Source organism: Diabrotica undecimpunctata, chromosome 4 (genome assembly GCF_040954645.1).
Source record: "Diabrotica undecimpunctata isolate CICGRU chromosome 4, icDiaUnde3, whole genome shotgun sequence".
Taxonomy (NCBI): domain Eukaryota; kingdom Metazoa; phylum Arthropoda; class Insecta; order Coleoptera; family Chrysomelidae; genus Diabrotica; species Diabrotica undecimpunctata.
Window position 1 is genome coordinate 142910500 of NC_092806.1, and position 19870 is coordinate 142930369.

At 34.2% G+C, this 19870-nt stretch overlaps 1 protein-coding gene across 3 annotated transcripts in view; it reads left to right on the plus strand.

Moving 5' to 3' along the window:
* The window catches only part of LOC140440135 (transient receptor potential channel pyrexia-like), a 165584-nt gene that overhangs the window by 50094 nt on the left and 95620 nt on the right, over window positions 1–19870 (plus strand). For all 3 annotated transcript variants that reach the window (XM_072530428.1, XM_072530430.1, XM_072530429.1), the window contains exons 3-4: window positions 15469–15591; window positions 18524–18823. In XM_072530428.1, coding sequence (XP_072386529.1) covers window positions 15469–15591; window positions 18524–18823 — 423 coding nt within the window. The remainder of the gene's footprint in view (window positions 1–15468; window positions 15592–18523; window positions 18824–19870) is intronic.

The following is a 19870-nucleotide window of genomic DNA, read 5'->3' on the forward strand; positions in this document are numbered from 1 at the left end:
TTCTGGATTTCAGTTTTTCCGCTGTTTTTGACAGATGTTCCTTGAAAGATAGAGTTCTGTGAAGAGTCACCCCAAAGTACTTTGATGTTTTATTGTAAGCGAGTGTGGTGTTTTCGAATTGGATGTTCAGTGTTCTTCCTACAAGCTTGTTATTTAGATGAAAACTGGAAACCTCTGTTTTGGTAGCGTTTGGTTGGAGCCTTCATTTACGGAAATACTTTCACAGTGTGTGTAAGTCTGCCGTAAGGATTTCTTCTGTTTGTTCAAATGACTTACACCTTGTTGCAAGGACCCAGTCGTCGGCCTAACCAAACTTCCTTGATCTGGTTTCTGATATATCAGCGATGTACAGGCTAAAGAGAAGAGGAGCTAGGACAGATCCCTGATGCAGTCCATTTTTCAGTTTTCTTGGAGTGCTGATGTCGGTTACCATGACTACTTGAATCGTTCGGTCGGCTAGCATGCTGTTGATTATTCGAATGGTGGATTTACAGGAGATTGTACGGAGGAGCTTGTATATCATGCCTTCTCTCCAGACTGTACCGTAGACCGCTGTTAGATCTATGAATGCGGCTGCAGTTTTAAGTTTTCTCTGCAACTCTGCCTCAATAAATGTGGTAAATGAAAGAACCTGATCTGCGCAGCTTCTTTTCGGTCGGAAACCTGCCTGATCAACCGGTATAGATTCAAGTAGCTTTGGACCAATTATGTTATAGATAAGTCGTTCTAGTAGCTTGAACTTTGCCGATAGTAGGGCTATTGGTCTATAGTTCTTAGGGTTGTTATCATTTGGCTTCCCTGGTTTTAATATGGCAATAATCTTTGAGCGTTTGATTCCTGTGGTATGGTACGGGTCTTTATAATATCTGTGAAAAAGTGGGCCATCCATTCTCTAGCATATTTGCCGCTTTTAATTAAGAATTCGGGATGAATATTGTCAAAACCTGGGGCTTTACCTGGCTTTACATCCTTGAGAGCTATAGTGACTTCTTCGCGAGTGAAAGGGCGAGAGTATTCGGTTTCTGCAGATTGGAATTTTAAAGTTTTGAGCTCTCGTTCTTCACAAGAAAATTAAGGAAATTGCTGGTGTCTTCAAGAAAAAACAAGTCACTGGTATACATAATGACCAAAATGAATTAATAACGGACCCTAGCGATATACTTAATACTTGGAAAATGTACACAGCCAATTTGTTCAATGATGACAGAACACAAAAACCACCACAACTGGGAGACCATTTGTATGGCCCAAGTATTTTGAAAGCTGAAATTGTACACGCTATCAAACTATTAAAAAGTAACAAAACCCCAGGACCAGATGATATGTACGCAGAAACAATCAAGTTACTTAATGAAGAAAACCTAGACATTATTGTCAATCTCTTTAACGACATCTACGATACGGGCCAGATTCCAAAAGATTGGCTTCGATCTACATTTATCGCCCTACCAAAAACACCACGTGCGAACTTCTGCAAGGACCACCGACTAATAAGCCTAATGAGTCACTTTTTGAAACTTTTCCTGAGAATACTTCACACTAGATTGTTTAAGAAATGTGAAGAGGTCAGTGGATGGAGTCAGTTTGGTTTCAAAAATGGACTTGGCACGAGAGAGGCGATCTTTAGTATGCAAACATTGATACAGAATTGTTTAGATCAAAGAAAGGATGTTTTTATCTGTTTCATCGATTACGAGAAAGCATTCGATAATGTAAAACATGAATTGATGATAAAATACCTACAAGAGTTGGGATTAGATGCAAAGGATATAAGAATCATTGCCAATCTGTATTGGAATCAGACAGCAACAGTACGTCTTCAAAATTCCAACAAAACAGAAGATTTCTCCATTAAAAAAGGAGTAAGGCAAGGTTTTATACTGTCTCCAATGCTGTTCAATTTATACGTAGAAAAAGCCTTCGCAGAAGCAGTGGAAGACTCTAATAAGGGTATTAAAGTTAACGGCATATTTATTAATAACATCAGGTATGCCGATGATACAGCCATAGTGGCAGATAACATCGAAGATCTTCAGTGCCTTTTGAATGATCTAGCTCTTGCAAGTGAAGCTCGGGGTTTGAAAATAAATATCAAGAAGACAAAATCAATGATTATAAGTAGAAATGATTACCCCAACGCAAAGATATATGTCTCTGGAGAAGAAATCGAACAAGTAAGGCAATTCAAATACTTGGGATGTTTGCTGAATGAGGGTTGGGACCCCGAGAATGAAATAAAGAGCAGAGTTGAACAAGCCAGAAATGCTTTTTTGAGGCTTCGTAAGTTTCTGACTGATCGCAAATTGGACTTCAACCTCCGATACAAGATGCTTAAGTGTTACGTGTGGCCTGTTCTCCTGTACGGAATGGAAGCATGGACGTTAAAGGCCAGTTCCATTAACAAACTTGAAGTGTTCGAAATGTGGTGCCTGCGTCGAATGCTCAGAATATCATGGACGGACAGGGTCAGAAATGAGGAAGTACTCAGAAGAGCGGGCTTACAGGATAGGGAACTTTTTAATTATGTAAAAAGTAAGAAGACTGCATACTTGGGGCACATTATACGAGGAGAACGATACACTTTTCAGCAACTGATACTCGAAGGGAAAATAGAGGGTAGGAGAGGTCTCGGACGTAAAAAAATGTCATGGCTGCGCAATATTCGACAATGGACAGGAATCCACAGCTATGAAATGCTTCGCAATGCTGCTAAAAACAGAATTATTTAATCCAGAATATTTAACATCTCACCTGACAAGACGATGTACGGTGGACGCCTACGCAGAAATGCATGGCACCTTAAGAAGAAGAAGAAGAGCTCTCGTTTTACCATGATTGTGTGTGGCTTGTCTTTCGGGGCCCTAGATGTCGATACCAGATGTGAGGCAATAGTGTTTGGGTTAATTGTTGTTTTGTTTCTTGTTATGGGAGTTACGCTTCCTAATTTTCTTAGTAGTGTCCATGCTTGCCTACTCGATGTTTGAAAATTAAGACTTTCTACAGTTTCCGTCCATTTTTGTTGTCTCGCAGCATCTAGGCTATGGAGCAGTTCATCGGCTAATTCTTGATGGCCGCTTTCAAGGAAATTTTGGTACAGTTCTTCGCTGTTATGGGACCAACCAGGAATGTATTCTTTTCGGTAGCCTATTGGTATATGGTTTTTGGCCGTGCTTATTACGGCTCCAACGAATCTTTTGTAATTTCTGATGGTAGGGGGTATCCAGCCTAGAGTCTTGTCCAGTTCTGCAGAAAAGCTACCCCAAATGGCTTTCTTTAGATTCTAACGTGGGCGAGGGATGGATGTGATTATATCAATTTAGGTTCCTGCCTCTAAGGGTCTCATATATACACCACACAATTAACATAACTATTCTTCAGAGGCTAAGAAAAGACAAAGAAATTATTAACACCATAAAAAAGAGAAAATTGGCTTACTTCGGCCACATCATTCGTAATATTCTTTATCTCCACATCTTTTAAAGTCTAAAGGCCTAAAAGCTTAATCCTAGCAATTATCAAGACAGCAAACCATTTATTCTCGTGTATAATAGGAAGTAACGCAAATATTAAGAATAATTGGACGTTAACAAAGCTTTCGACAGAGTTTGGCATTAACAACTGATATTATGTAACATTAAATATAGGTGCATTGCATAAAAGCATAGACCGATAGTATACGGAAACAGCTTTTTTCTACGTTAGCAAAACTTTCGACAGAATTTGGTATTAAGGACTGATATTTAAGATTAAATAATATAGGTACAGCGGAGCCATGACGAGACTAATTTTCTCGTACCTGCTTGACCAGAAGTTCTAATACAAAGCACATCAAAGCAACAACTGCGTAGTAATGTATAAACACTTAGTTATTGTAGCCCTAAGACTTCACAGAATACCTTTTCAAAATACATTCAGAAAGCAGTTGTTACTAGACATACCTCTAATAGCACCGAAACTCAATAGAAGCAGAAGAGTACCTCTTATACATCACATAGTAAAGCTGACAACAAAGCTATAGCACTTCGCGCTGTTCCAGACCTTTCGAGAAGACTTCTTGTGAAGAGCATTTTTCCAAAAACTTACACATAATGCATAACTTATGATGATATAATTTCCGCACCGATACAATAGTACATAATATGAAAGAATGATAAAGTATTTATGATGCATTGTAGCTGTAAGGATTAGTCTCTGGCTTGTCCTAGTGCCAACTCTCCCCACCATCAAGGATGAGTATTCGAATGACAATCACTGATATTCACATTAATTTTGGCTACGATTATTATTGTGCGTGCTACCTATATGTTCCAGCTGTGACATAATAGCCACAGTGAACAATATTCTTCTGGCAGATCAGTATTACACAAAGCAGAGTTAGGCGAATTAACTCAGCACCAAATAAAGCAGGTATTTACCTTAGTTATAGAGTATGTATGTATATATATATATATATATATATATATATATATATATATATATATATATAATTTTTCTTCTAACTAAAACTACTTTCTTTCGTTTGCCCTTTTTGGCCAAAATAATTTGAATTAAATTTGGGAACCAAAAACAACATAGAATATTAAATTTAAAACAACAACAAAAATTACCAAGCAAAATTCCAGACAAAAATATAGTTATAAATATAAATTTTTATTTTACACTAAACTGAACATTTATTATAGTCAGTCGGAATATCATATTGGATTTGCATGTACGGTCTTGCCAGCGTTTAAATATTCAATATCGTATCCAAAATCAATGAGTTTAAATCCTGTCATTTATTATATCCATTTTAACCCGATTCAAGCTTTGTCTGACACTGCTGGAATATGGCTTTATTGATCAAAAGATACGGATTCATTTTGTGGCACTTGACTTAACTGAGTTTATACGAGTTTTTATGTATATTGTTTTTCCTCTGATATTTCTGAATATGGTCCTAGGGTTTCTTTAAATCCTAATTAAACTTAGATTGGACAATTTACACTGCAATTTAATATTTTATAACAATAAAATACGAAGATTGGCTATGAGGACATAAAAAGTTGGTATTGTATTACAGAAAAAAATAGTATATAGAAAATTTTACGTATATTTGATAGTTTGATACTTATTTAAAAAAAAATGGTGTTTTTAAAAAATTCAAAAATATTTTTTTACTGTAACAAAATTTTTTTTTAAATTATTTATTTAAAATTGTGCAATTTTTGGATTCCGTTACTGATACTTAAATAAGGTAAATTTGAATTAAATAAAGTTTAATTGTTTATTCGATAAAAATAAAACGAGAAAATACTACAAATCCTTAAATAATAGCCGTTGAGAATTTAAACCGCGATTAAACATTTGTAAAGACACTAACGGTGAAATTCTACATGATAAAAACTCAGTTCTTAACACATGATGGGCACAACATTTCAGCGAACATCTAAATATAAACGATATTGAAGGAGGTTACAACATAGAAAATCAACAAAATTTACAACGTCAACTACACAGTGAAGGCCTAACAAGAGAAGAAGTGTCAAATGCCATCATACATTCAAAGACAATAAAGCCCTAGGAATCAATGAAATCTGTTCGGAAATGTATAAAAAAGTGGTGATCCACTTGTTGCAGCAATCCATAAACTAATAGTACTTATATGGAAGAATGAATTGGTACCAGAAGAGTGGCTAAAGGGAATAATATGTCCGTTACATAAAAAGGGTGATCACTGGGGTGTAAAAACTATCGAGGATTGATCTGTTAGCATCTGCGTATAAAATCCTCTCTTTTAAGTTTTAATCGGATAGCTGCGACTACAGGATTGTGGTCTGAATTCTTGTTACAGCTTGGGTACGTTTGTACATTTAGAATACCATTACGGAACCTTTTGTTAATTGTAATGTATTCGATTTGGTTCCTCACAATATTTCCTTAGCAATCTTTAGGAGACCTCCACGTATATAGACGTCTTTTAGGTAATTTAAACCATTTGTTAAGAACCATCAGGTTGTTCTCTTATCAAAATTCAACAAAGCGTGTGCCTCCTTCGTTCCTGGTTCCTAAACCATATGGGCCGATGATCAATTCGACTTTTTCTGCTCCTACTTTGGCATTCCAATCTCTCATAAATATGTTGATGTCGTCTGATTTTATGCGCTTGTTGATCTTTTCAATATCGGAATAGAGAATCTCAAGATCTTTGTCTGTGCTGTCTGCTGTCGGTGCGTATCTTTGTACTCGTATTATATTGATGTCGAATGGTTGTCCATTTAATATGATAATCATTAATCTATCGCTGACTGGTAAAAAACTTTTCGTGTGTCGTTTCATAGATGTTATTACCAACACTCCTACACCTGACTGGGCATCATCAACTTTGCCTGCATAATAGAAACAGTTGCCATTTACTGTGTCTACACATCCTTTTCCTTTCCATCTCACCTAGCACATACCAAGTGTGTCCCACTTCATTCGTCTCATCTCGTTTTCAGCATTTGCTAGCTTGCCTGCTTCATATAAAGTTTTAACATTCAACGTAGCAATTTTAAGTTTCCCCCGGGGATTCTTAGCACCTTTTAACGATTGAACGCCTGCCGGGAACTAGGGGCCCTATTTTGATTTTGATCTGCCACATTACCTATCTTGGGAATTTAATGCTATGGTTTCCCACTTGCCTTTCGCATCCTACGCCGTTGACGACGGGATGTCGTTTAGCCGCCTTCGGGGATGATTTCTCCTCACCAGGACTAGAGGGTGCACTTCCGTCATTCCTAAGAATAACGTTGAATGCTTATACCGGCAAACACTCGGTCTCCATCTGCGTCATCCACCTAAGCTATCTACTTAAGTGCTGCATTCAACTATACTACAGATCATTTAGATACTTACAGGTTGGTATTTTCTTGCCATCTTCAATTAACTTGTTAATTGTTACTGCGTTTTATTCTACATTTTTTTTTATAAAAATTTTATAAATTCATTTCTTTGTTGTTTCTCGTTTATTCTTAGATTTGTTTCTAAAATTATTTAGAAAACTTATAAAAAATAACACAAATAATACAAACACAGGCAACATGTTGTTATAATAACCTTTTTTAATTCAGTGAGAACGCCAATGCAATATGTATTCCAAATCAAATCTGGCGAAATCGCTTTCCGATAGAAGGGTCACGCAGACCTAGGGCCAATCAGTTTTTCTGGACGTTCCCAGTAATCAAGGCGTAGATAATGGAAGCGAGTTATTATCTTTGAATATACAGAAATGTATACGAATCTAAGGATCCAACATAAACGCAAGTATATTTCGATGTTGAATATCGGATTTGAAAAAATCGAACACACATTCTACACAATGACCGAAATGTTTAGCTAGATTTTGATGAAACTGAAAAAGAATTATGACATACAAACAGAATATCCTCAAATTGTCATATCATTTAGATTTAACTAATATAATATCCACAAGGAATCTAAGTTCATGTAGTTGGCTGTATATCATATATAACAATAATTTTATTAAAAATCCTTTATAAAAGGTATATAAATTAAAAACCCAATCGGGCTATATCACATGTTCCATCATCAGTGCACTAGGTATAAATGTACTGAGCCACTAAATATATGGGTAAAAACCCGTTAAAATTTGTTGGTTTAAATTTAGTTTACCTTGTATGGTATTAAATATTATGATGTTAAAGTTACCAAGCTACATGATGAAAAAACTACAAGAAGAATATACCAAGGCTGGCCTAGATATAAACCTCGCGAAAACAGAGTACCTATCTACAAGTGAAGAAGACATAGAAGATCTACAGATTGATGACAACGTAACAATCAAAGGAAAGGATAAATTCAAATACCTGGGGTTTATAATCACGAAAAAGGCAACAACAGAGGAAGAAATTACACAAAGATTAGGACAAACAAGAACAGCAATCCGACAACTTAACTCAGTATGGTGGGATAGACACCTAAATATGAAGACAAAAACGCAGATTTATAAAACATTAGTGCGAAGTATTATGACATATGGGGCTGAAAATTGGATCATAAGCAAGAAAACCAGCAGTAAGATAGTAGCAACAGAGATGGAATGCCTGCGAAGATGATGCAGAGTAACAAGAATGGATAGGAGAAGTAATGACGAAATAAAGCAAAGAACATCAATAGAAACAGACATACTAACATATATAGAACAAAAAAGACTAAAGTAGTATGGACATGTAAGAAGAACTAGCGACAGCAGATGGATAAAGAAAATAACCGAATGGAGCCCCATAGGAAGGAGGAAAAGAGGACGACCCCGAAAATCCTGGAGGAACGAAGTAGACGACGCCATGAGTAAGAGAGGACTGAACGATGGAGAATGGAACAACAGAGAGAGATGGACACGGTTTAGCGAGGGAAGGCAGTGAATACTGTAGAATCCCTAAATATATATATATAAAGTTACCAGTGGATTTGGTAACATGGCGACGTATGACCCCACGTGAAGTTGCTGGTCCTGAGACGATGTGTCTACGAGGACCTGATGACAGAGTTGCTTTCATATATAAAGGACCTATAAAGATATTATTTGCCACTCTCGCTATGTCATCGGCATACCTAATTTTGTTAATGAATATGCCGTTTACTATAATACCCTTACTAGAGTCTGCATCTTCTTCTTTGAATGCTTTTTCTACGTATCGGTTAAACAAAATTGAAGAAAGTATATAACCTTACTATACTCGATTTTCAGTGAGCAATCTTTTGTTTCTTTGAACGGAAGCCAATCTTTTTGAATCGGGTGCGTATTGTAGATATTGCTAAATAATTTAAATATTGTATGATATATTGTCTAGATTTTCTTCATTAAAAACTTAATTGCTTCTGCATACGTATCATCTGATTCTGAAGCTTTGTTACTTTTTAATAACCTCTACCTACAGATATTCGCTGCTGCCCTTTAGCAGGTTGTTTCTACATTATCCCTAGAAACTGGGTTGGCACTTTCATTGAATTCACTGCACCTAACAATATATTCTCCACCTTTATCATCATTATGGAATTCACCCGTATCCCTGGGTAAGAAGGTCCTAATATACCCCACTAAATTAGGACCAGAACTAGACATTAATAAACACTGGGCCATTATTAAAAAGAACGTGCTGGAGCCCGCTAAAAATATTCTGAAGAGAGAAAAACCAAAGAAACAGAAAGAATGGATGAGTGACGAAATTTTGTTATTGATGAATTCTCGAAGACTATCGAAAGGCAAAAATGAAAAACAGTATAAGCAAATTAACACAGAGATCAAAAGAAAAATCCGCAACGCTAAAAAACAATGGTTACAAGACAAATGTAAGGAGATTGAAAACTTGGAAGCCAAACATGATTCGTTCTATCTTCACAAGCAAGTTAAAGAAATGATCAATAGAAACAGAAAGCAGACAGTACTTATAGACCAACAAGGGAACATGATAATGGAAACAGAGGAGAAACTAAAACATTGGCAGACATACATAGAAGAACTGTTTGACGATCAAAGATAGCCTCCTTGTGATAATTTTCAAGAGGAGACAGGTCCAGAAATAAGCAAAGAAGAAGTAATGCAAGCGGTGAAGTCATCAAAGAATAGCAAAGCTCCAGGACCAGACGAGCTACCAGCGGATATACTAAAGTTGATAGACGAAGATCGAATCCATTTGTTAGTAAACTTATTTAACAAGATTTATGAAAACAGTTAATGAAATTTAAATTAAAAAAGGAGTTAGACAAGAATGTGTGCTGTCACCAATGCTATTTAATCTCTATTCGGAAAAAATTATGAAGAAAGCATTGGAGGAAGTAGAGATTGGGATACAAGTTAACGGCCAACCAATTAATAATATTAGATACGCAGATGATACGGTTTTAATGGCGGAGACAGTAGAAGACCTGCAAGCCATTTTAAACAAGGTAGTCACAGCTAGTGAAGAGAAAGGGTTAAAAATGAACGTCAAGTAGACGAAATTCATGATTATTTCAAAAAAACAAAGATTGAATGCAAACCTGTACATTCACAATAACGAAATCGAACATGTGCACAAATATAAATATTTGGGAACAAGCGTTAATAACAACAATGACATCACAGAAGAAATAAAAACTAGAATTGGAAAGGCTCGAGCTGCTTTTGTTAATATGAAGGACATTCTGGGAAGTCATGACATTAACTTAAACCTGAAAATGAGATTGGTTAGATGCTACATCTTCTCGATACTGCTGTACGAAGTAGAGACTTGGACTTTAAACAAGAGCAGTACCGATAAACTAGAGGCCTTCAAAATGTGGATATACAGAAGAATTTTGAAAATACCTTAAACAGACAAAATAACAAATAGTGTAGTTCTTCGAAGAATGAACAAAGAGCGGGAGCTGTTGATCGCCATCAAGAGAAGAAAGTTGGAATATCTTGGTCATGTGATGAGAGGGAAAAAGTACCGATTGCTCCAGATAATTATCCAAGGAAAGATTCAGGGCAAATGAAGCGTGGGGAGACGACGTATATCTTGACTGTGCAATTTAAGAGACTGGTTCCAGTGCACATCTAACCAATTATTTAGAGCAACAGCTTCAAAGGTACGAATAGCAATGATGATTGCCAAACTCCGTAGCGGAGAGGGCACTTGAAAAAGAAGAAATTAGGTCCCTATCTGAACTTAGCCATATTCTAGCTCCGGCATACTGAGGCAAGAAATGACCACCCTCGCGATTTAGACATGCCAGACAAGAATTACTCATATGAGCGACAGAGAAAGTGACTTTATACTTTCTTAGTCGAGTAAATGGGAATTACATTCTTAAAGAATATCTATACTTACTATTACAAAAATATTTGTTAAAAATATAGACCTTATGAGACTTTACATTGACAATATTATAACATTATTGTCACATAGCCGTAGAAATAAAATATTTTAGCTTCTCGACTACTGATACACCATTCTTACCATTCGTTTTTTATTAGGAAATAATATAAAGCATCACTACACAAAAAAACTGATATTTCTCTTCGCCATTTGTACCCTTCTAATATAAACACACAAAGAGAACATGTGTTCCGTCACTGATAAACAATCATACCATTGCTTGCAGAACAACGTTTGGGGTACGGTTTCTTTTTACCAACGATGAAGCTCAAACTTAAATTACTTTCTCGTTTTTGCGGCGCTTAATATTTTTATAATTTAATTTAGAAGTGAAACAGTAACTGTATTAGGCACACTGTTGTTTTTTAATTTCCTCGGTTCCAACTACAGACGGAAGTGCTTCGGTAGATTTTGTTCGGGGTTTGCGCTTTGAACCATTTTCCAGCAATTGGGGAATTGTTCGCGATGTTGTAATTTCAACAGACTTGGTTTATTGTGTCGAAATGTGGAAAATTTGGCTATTTTTTTAATTTACTGTAAATTTATAGGTACTACATGTTTTAAAAACTCAATTTAAGAATTACTTTTGCATTAAACAATTTTTAAATAGAGTTAAACTCAAATCGCCTGAAGGAAAATGCTAAGAATGGCTAATAGTACCGAAATAGTGTAGATAAATTATAAAAAATAAGCAAACACAATGTGTTAAGCAATTATGCAGCTTCTGTGTTTAAAATATTTTATATTAGTTTAAATCCGTAATTATATCAATGTTATTATTAACTAATTTTAAAATGATTGAATATAACAAATGAAGACTACAGGGGAAAAATGCTGTAAGTCAATTTTTATCGATTTTTTGATGAATACATTTTTCGATACTTGGATATATGTAGTACAATCCACAAATATCAAACAAAATAAAAGTGCAATAAGTCAAACGGTACAAACGAATAATATAATGCTGTACAATTTAAGAGCGCTGCAAGTCAAGGTTAAACTGGGCAACAATGCTGTAAGTCAGATTTAGGTGCTCAATGCGCCTGTCCGTAGGGACAATTACAACGGAAAATCACAGTCAGTGTTCAGCATTCATACAAGTTGTTTATTTTAGTATCATTATTATCATAATCACAGTTTGTTTTTTAATGTTTAGTAAGTTTGAACTATTGTTTATTAATATGGACAGTGAAATTGAAAAGGCTTTACAGTCAAAAACTACAAGAAAACGAAAAAGTTTTGGGCAAATACAAGATGTAGCTAAAGCGCTAAAAGTGCAAACTCACGAAACAGGCAAGGACTGCCGTTGCAAACATTATCAGTGTTTTGAAAATATAATGGTTTTACAGAAATACAATTATTCGTAATTTTAATTCTATGCTGAATTGGACGAGCAAAGTGTGTATTTGGGTAGTGTAATACCCATACTTCCTCAAGAGAATATGAAGTCATAGCTATGGACTATAATAAAAACCTTCCAATGCCTAATATTACAAGTAACGACATGTACTATAAAAGGCAGTTGTCTTTCTACTCCTTTAATATCCATCGACTTAGATAATGATGTTGTTATGTATATAAAAAAATTTTATAGAAAAAGGAAGAATGTATTTTGATCAGATAAAAAAACATGACTTATTTTGTATCTTAAGAATTTTACAATGTTATTGATTCATTTAACAGATAATATTAATGTTTTTAGCTTTAGTTAAGTTAAAGAAGTCTAGTTCTGTTTATTTTCTTTTTATTTCTGTTTATTTCTTTCATTGAATTAATATTATATTTTGTCAATTACAGCGTTTTTGCCTTTTTCCTCCAGACCTTTGGTTGTTTTTTTTTTAATTTCTCTTATTACCTATTGTACATGACAATTTTAGTTTTATAATATCATACTTTGTATATATGACTTGTCAAATACTTAATACAACAGTGTTTTAGCATGTTTATTTATGAATTATGAAGTTTTAAATCTAAAAATCGCTTTTTCCAAAAATTTTAAAAATTGACTTACAGCGTTTTTCCCCTGTAGTCTTCAAATTTAAGTATAACAGTAATAGAAACTCTACCGGAAAATCGCTTCCATATACGTTATATATTTCATAAAACATTTTTCTTTCTTTACTCCTCGACAAGTACAGAATCTAGTTCATATGTTTCGATATAGTTTATTAATTTATTTGTACATACCAATTCAGCTGACTACACGACGTCATTCCTCACATTCACGATTTAATCTTAATCGCTAACTTGCCTACTTAACTTTAAATTTATTTTCATAAACATAACATAATTATATTGCACAAGTAACTTCTAAGTTTACTTTAAAATTAAACAGTTCTGATCAATTTCACTTCCTGCTCCAGCAGTCAATTGGATGGTACCTTCCTTAGTACGCTGATGTAATCCTTGTTTCGAGTAGAGGCCAGTATGGTCCCTTAAACATTTAACATGGACTTTGCATTGCATTAATTTTTAAGACATTTAATATTACATTACACTATTATTATTACATCCAGATTTAGCCATACGGCTCACACCCCCTCTAAGGAAGAAATTCACTTATCCCAGATACCTACGGTATCAAAAGGATTGAGCTCTAGTGGGACTCTTTCCGTGTTATGGTTACTTGGTTTGCTGGAGTATCTCCCAAAAATTTTCGTACACATCTAGACGTCACGAAGAGTACAGCTTTCTGCATGGCCTTATGAAGATGTGCATTTAGATCTAGCTGTTTTATGTTCGCTAGGAGGTTTTTGGGAATAACACCAGTAGTAGATAGAATAATAGGTACTGTCTGGTTACTTTCCATTCTACATTGTCTCCTGATTTGTATTTCTAGATCTCTATACTTGGCGATCTTTTCGTTGTATTTAACACGCAAATTATTGGTGTTAGGTATCGCCACATCAATAAGTGTTGTTTGCCTGGTAAGTTTATTAACTAGTATGAGATCCGGTCTATTATGTGCCACTCGTTGGTCTGTGAGCACAGTGCGGTTCCAGTATAGCTTGTAGTTGTCATTTTCAAGCATTCTGTCAGGAATATATTGATAATAAGGAAGATGGTCGGTTTGGAGAAGTCCCAGTTTGTCAGCTAGTTCTTGGTGGATAATCTTTCCTACTGAGTCATGGCGGTCTTTATAATCAGTTCCGACAAACACCTGGCAGCCCCCGGTAAGATGTTGGATGGTTTTTTGGGCTTGGCATCCATATATCCATATATCCTGAATGGCAAGTAGAAAGCCCTCAGTCTCGGGAAACATCTTTCCTGATCTCAACCAATAGTTCGACGCTGTATTGTCGACATATTCTTGGCTGATCTCATTGAGATGTCGCCCATGCAGAGGCTTACTCATCCAGGTGCTCATTTTTTCTTGATTAGTCAGATGGTCCATGCGCATTTCTTGTTCCCTCAGTTTTAGTGGCGTTGTATCATCTACTGCGCAAAGTACTTGATGTAAGGTAGATGTCTCAACCTGCACCTAAAAATAAGTTCTTAAATTAGCAACTTGTTTATCCAATTACTCACCTATGTCCATAAGTCATCTTTCCCCTTGATATTATTACATTATTATTATTAAATCTTATTAAGTAGCTACTTTCAATTGCTAACGATGTCAGCATTAACCACATTTTTTCATTATAAGAGTCATCATTTAACTATTTTTGTATTAATATTAATTATTATAGTAACGAGAAAATGCTTGTTTTGAGGTTTTCATTGATTATGGTTCGATAAGATCGAAAACGTTCTAAAATTTTAATCAGTTTTTATAATTTAAATTTTTATACACACATTACACTGTAAGATCTATTTTCATTCTTCTTATTCCTTAAATGGTGTTGTCAAGTTTTTCAATCACAAATAAACTGAACATTCCATGTGCAAATTTTCAAATCAGATTTTGTTATTTGTTGAACTTCTTTACAAGGTTTTCGCAGGTTTACGATCTAAGTCTCGTGGTATGAATGTATTTATACTGTCATGCACAACATTGGCTTTTAATTTTCATGATTAGTAAGATCATGCAATTGAATTGTTAATTCCACGATGATTTTTCTGGCGGTACTCTATGAGATTTTGTAGCAGTGGTTCCCCCATGCCTTCTGCATCCCTATCCTGTTAAAAAATTTTTGATTCATCCCCATTTGGAGCCAATTTCTGAACCTTACGACAAACTGGTGCCCTACCATTTACCAAAATTCCACCAATAAGTGGAAGATTACTTATATTGACAATCACTCAGTAAATGACTCGAAACTGTGGTAATATGGATTGTTATGTGGTAATATGGATCGGTCCATTGAAAGGAAAATTTAGGAGTCTGTGAGTGAAGAGAGGCGCGATAACGCAATTTGTGTGCATACAGCATACAGTGCCACATACCCCCTCCACTTAAACACGGTCAAAAGAATTCCTCTACCACTCTATATGTACGTGACACGGATTCCAGAATAAATAATTGTATGGATTCTACGTGGATCCTATATATACCTACTACTACAAAATTCATAGTTTTATTTTAATTATTAGTTTATTATAACTCGAATTATAAAAATTGGCCTATTTTTTTAACTTTTTTTTATAGGTTTTACGCCCCTTTACAATGCAGTATTTTATAAGAGAGAGAAGTCTGTGGAGATGCTACTTAAGGCTGGTGCCTGGCTTCGACCTTCCTATAAAAATGAGCTTCATCTTTTGGGAGAATCAGGTAAAAAACATTAGAGGATATTGTTTTTAATATGTTTATTTTGTAATATAAATCTGTGTCACTAGAATCATTTTTTGTGCGTAGTTCATTTAATAGTATTTTGACTAACAAAAATTGGCCAATTACCAGCAATAATGTCGGATTGCGACCTGACCAAATACCAATAGTCCGGTAAAATAAGGATGCAACCTCGGAATAAAAGATAATAAGCTGAAAATTTGCATACGTCTTTATTTTGATGGTATAAAACTTACCTCAAAAGTCTCATATAATCACGTGTCCGCGACTTAAGATATCTAAGGTCAAAGGTCACGAAAATGAGTTTTCTGCAAATATCTCGTTTCCCTTACACTTTATGACATTTAAGGTGGTAAGAAAAATTGTAGAATGGAAAGTTCTCTTCAATTTTTGTCTTAAGTACTTTTATGTACCTTCAAACCTTCCTAAGATACAGCGCAAAGAGTGGGGGACCGCTTACCTGTGTATACGGTAACGCGAAGTCAGCCAGTAGGATTCAATAAATAATAAGTTACCTAGTTAATTATTCACTTAAAATACTATTATTATCATTAAATTTTTATTATTTATTATTTAATAAACTATATTTATAGATATTAATTATAAAATATATATTTTTTATATAATATTTATTTTATTTTTAACAAACATACAATATTAAATGAAATATTTCAAATGAACTTTAATGATATTTTTAACAGCTGTATATACGATAAATTAAGATCAAGTGCAGAATTCAACAATAATCATTTTTATATTTAATTAAATACTGAAAAAATCATATTTATTATTTTTTTAAATTATATATTTATTTATTAATCCAATAATCGATTTATTAAAGTTACAAATATAATATATATTCTTTTATTATGTATGGTTAATATTTTTGTATTAATTTTCTTCTTCATCGTCTTCTTCTTCTTCTTCTTCTTCTTCTTCTTCCTCTGACTGCTCAATATCGGATTCATCATCATCATTCTCGTTTATTAAAGTATCAGAATAAAAATATTCAAGAATATCAGGTGCATATTCACTTTCTTCATTGAAATCATCTGAAGTTGATGAAGCGTTTAGATATGATTGTCCATTACACTGCCCACAAATTAAAGTACATTGCAATCCTGATTTCCTGCATCCGCAATTAGAACCACAACCTTTCTTGCAATTGCAAAATATTGTATTCAGCAGTTCTTCTGGTGCTGGCGGTAAAAATGTTGTTATTGGTTCCAGAAATTCATTTTGCATTAACCAGCCGAATTCTTGGGGTTCTAAATCATTTCCCAACCAAATTTGGGTCTGATAATAGACACGAATGATATGCTGACGAGCTGCTGCACTTGAAGGTGGAAGACTTGATAACTGCACTGGTTTGTTGAGTCTTGTTGAATTGATGAACTTACTTATATACACTTTTCGACACTCAACATGCACCATCACAGAAGTCAAAGTATTTAAATAATTTATATGACCGTCATTTCTTTCAATACTTGCAGTTTTTAATGTTTGTAAGCCACGCACAACACTCACAGAGACACCTTCTGATATTAACTTGTTACAAATAAAACACAAATCAGCCATTGCAATTAAAAATATTCACTCAAAATTATACGTCTGTCGATGCTAAGATGTCGTTTTCAACTGAACGATAAAATAAATTTTTTTCGGTAAAGAAATACTAACGCAGAGAAATAGCTCTACCCTACCATTCCCATCATCAAGTGAAATATCCCTCCACAATAGCAACCGCCGTACAAGAGATTTGTATTTCGAGATATAATATTCGTAGTAATATGGACGAAAAGTATTTTATTTAATATTGTATGTTTGTTAAAAATAAAATAAATATTATATAAAAAATATATATTTTATAATTAATATCTATAAATATAGTTTATTAAATAATAAATAATAAAAATTTAATGATAATAATAGTATTTTAAGTGAATAATTAACTATATATACTTATTATTTATTGAATCCTACTGGCTGACTTCGCGTTACCGTATACACAGGTAAGCGGTTCCCCACTCTTTGCGCTCTATCTTAAGAATAGTTGAAGGTACATAAAAGTACTTAAGACAAAAATTGAAGAGAATTTTCCATTCTACAATTTTTCTTACCACCTTAAATGTCATAAAGTGTAAGTGAAACGAGATATTTGCAGAAAACTCATTTTCGTGACCTTTGACCTTTAATATCTTAAGTCGCGGACACTTGATTATATGAGACTTTTGAGGTAAGTTTTATACCATCAAAATAAAGACGTATGCAAATTTTCAGCTTATTATCTTTCATTCCGAGGTTTGCCCCCTTTTTTGCCTTATTTTATTGGATTACAAGTACTTTAGGGCAATAACAAAAAGCATCAAGATGACGAAATGTTTAGCAACTAAAATATTGAGCAATAATGAGCAACTCAAAGAAACTAAGAAACTAGACAATGCTTTCATACATGAGCGGGAAGTTCAGTTGAAAAATTGCGCTCGCCATGGACGACATTTTAGTGTCTAAGAGGAAATATTACCAGGCTAAATAACCTTGCTATCCAGAATCAACCTATCTACAATAATAAGGCTATAATTCGTTTTCAGTTTTATATATGTTTTGTTATGCAATTTGTCTGAAACGTATAAATTGTAGATATCCCCTTACAAACAAAATCTCAAATAGCATTTGATATACTTTTTATGATCCTTTTTAGATTATTGAAAAAAATATTGAAAGTAGGTATCTTATAACCTCTATATCTATATTTAACATCATATAACATCATTTTCGTATAAATATAATATTTAATATTCTTTATTATTAACATATTACCTTTTTTAACCTTCGTAAACTACTATTCTCATTTTTATTCTAAAAACCGAACTTTTTGATAAATTGTATATTTATGTAAGCTGTTTTCTTCTAGGCGGCACTAAGACCCTTGAGCTAATTCTCAATGATAAACGTTGCACTCCAGAAATTATTAACAGACCTGACGATAAGGGCAGGACGGCTCTTCATCTTGCCGCCCAGTCAAGCCACAAAAACTGCCTAAGGATGCTTATAGAGCAAGGAGGAGACTTGGCGGCCACCGACGAGGACAACGATAGCGTGGCCGACATTATTTTCCAACAGATCGTTAATCCTGAAATTTTTATAACAGAAATACTTGACGATAAGATATGTATGAAACAATTGGAACAGTTTAAATTTAGTTACAATATAGGTAAGTTTTTAGTTTGCTATAAATTTTTTATTAGTTTTATTTAATGTTAAACGCGGTCGTTGAGAAATATATATCAGTAACATCGAAAATGACATTCATTGACGGTAGTAGGGAGAATACAATATAATAAGGCATATAAACAAGGATGAAAAAGAAAACATTTCACGTTTAAATGATATTCCAATATGTCAATAGAAAGAGTATTACGCAAATCTGTCATACAACCCGAACTCAGATTATTAAGGCGCTTCCACACTGAAGCAACATTTTTCAACATAATACAACAAAAACTTGTTACAATATTAAATTTTGTATATTTGTTGGTATATGTTGTGTTGCGTTGCATAAAGTTGGTGTTGTGATTCAAAACAAGTTGTAGTCTATTGCATGAATCCATTTTTAGCGGTAAAGATCAAAGCATAACGTGAAACAAAGTGAAACATTTGTCAACATTGTTTCGATGTGATGTTCCGAGATGAGATCTGTTGTATATTGAGTGGCTAGACAAACAGGTTTCTCTTTAGTATTTTATTGTAAAAAGTGCGTGTGCTAATTAGTTTTTAGTGACGGCGTTTAGGTGGACCTCGAAGAATTGTCTAAATTTAATTGGCAATTATAGATAATATTCATGTATTTGTAATCCTAAAAATGTTAAATATAAAAACAGAGACTCAAAAAATTATGCATGGAATTCAATTTGCTCAGCTGAAAGGTACTAATCTCAGAAAGAAGCAAAAGAAAATTGGTAACTTGGTGGCTCAGTTTTATATAGAGCGAAAAAAATATCGCAGTATAAAAAAATCTGGTGCAGGCGTTCACTTTCATTCCAAGTGATTTGCCTATCATGCATTAGTATTTCTTCGAGACAAAAACATAGTCCGCTTATGCAAGGAAAGTAAAGCTTAGAACGTGGTAAGTAAACTCATAATGTTGTTAGATATTAACTTGTATTATTCTGCCGTGGGGTCCGCCAAGAGTGTATTTTATCATCCTTGTTATTCAATTTATACAGTGAAGCCATCTGGGAATTAGCGCTTGGCGAGGTCA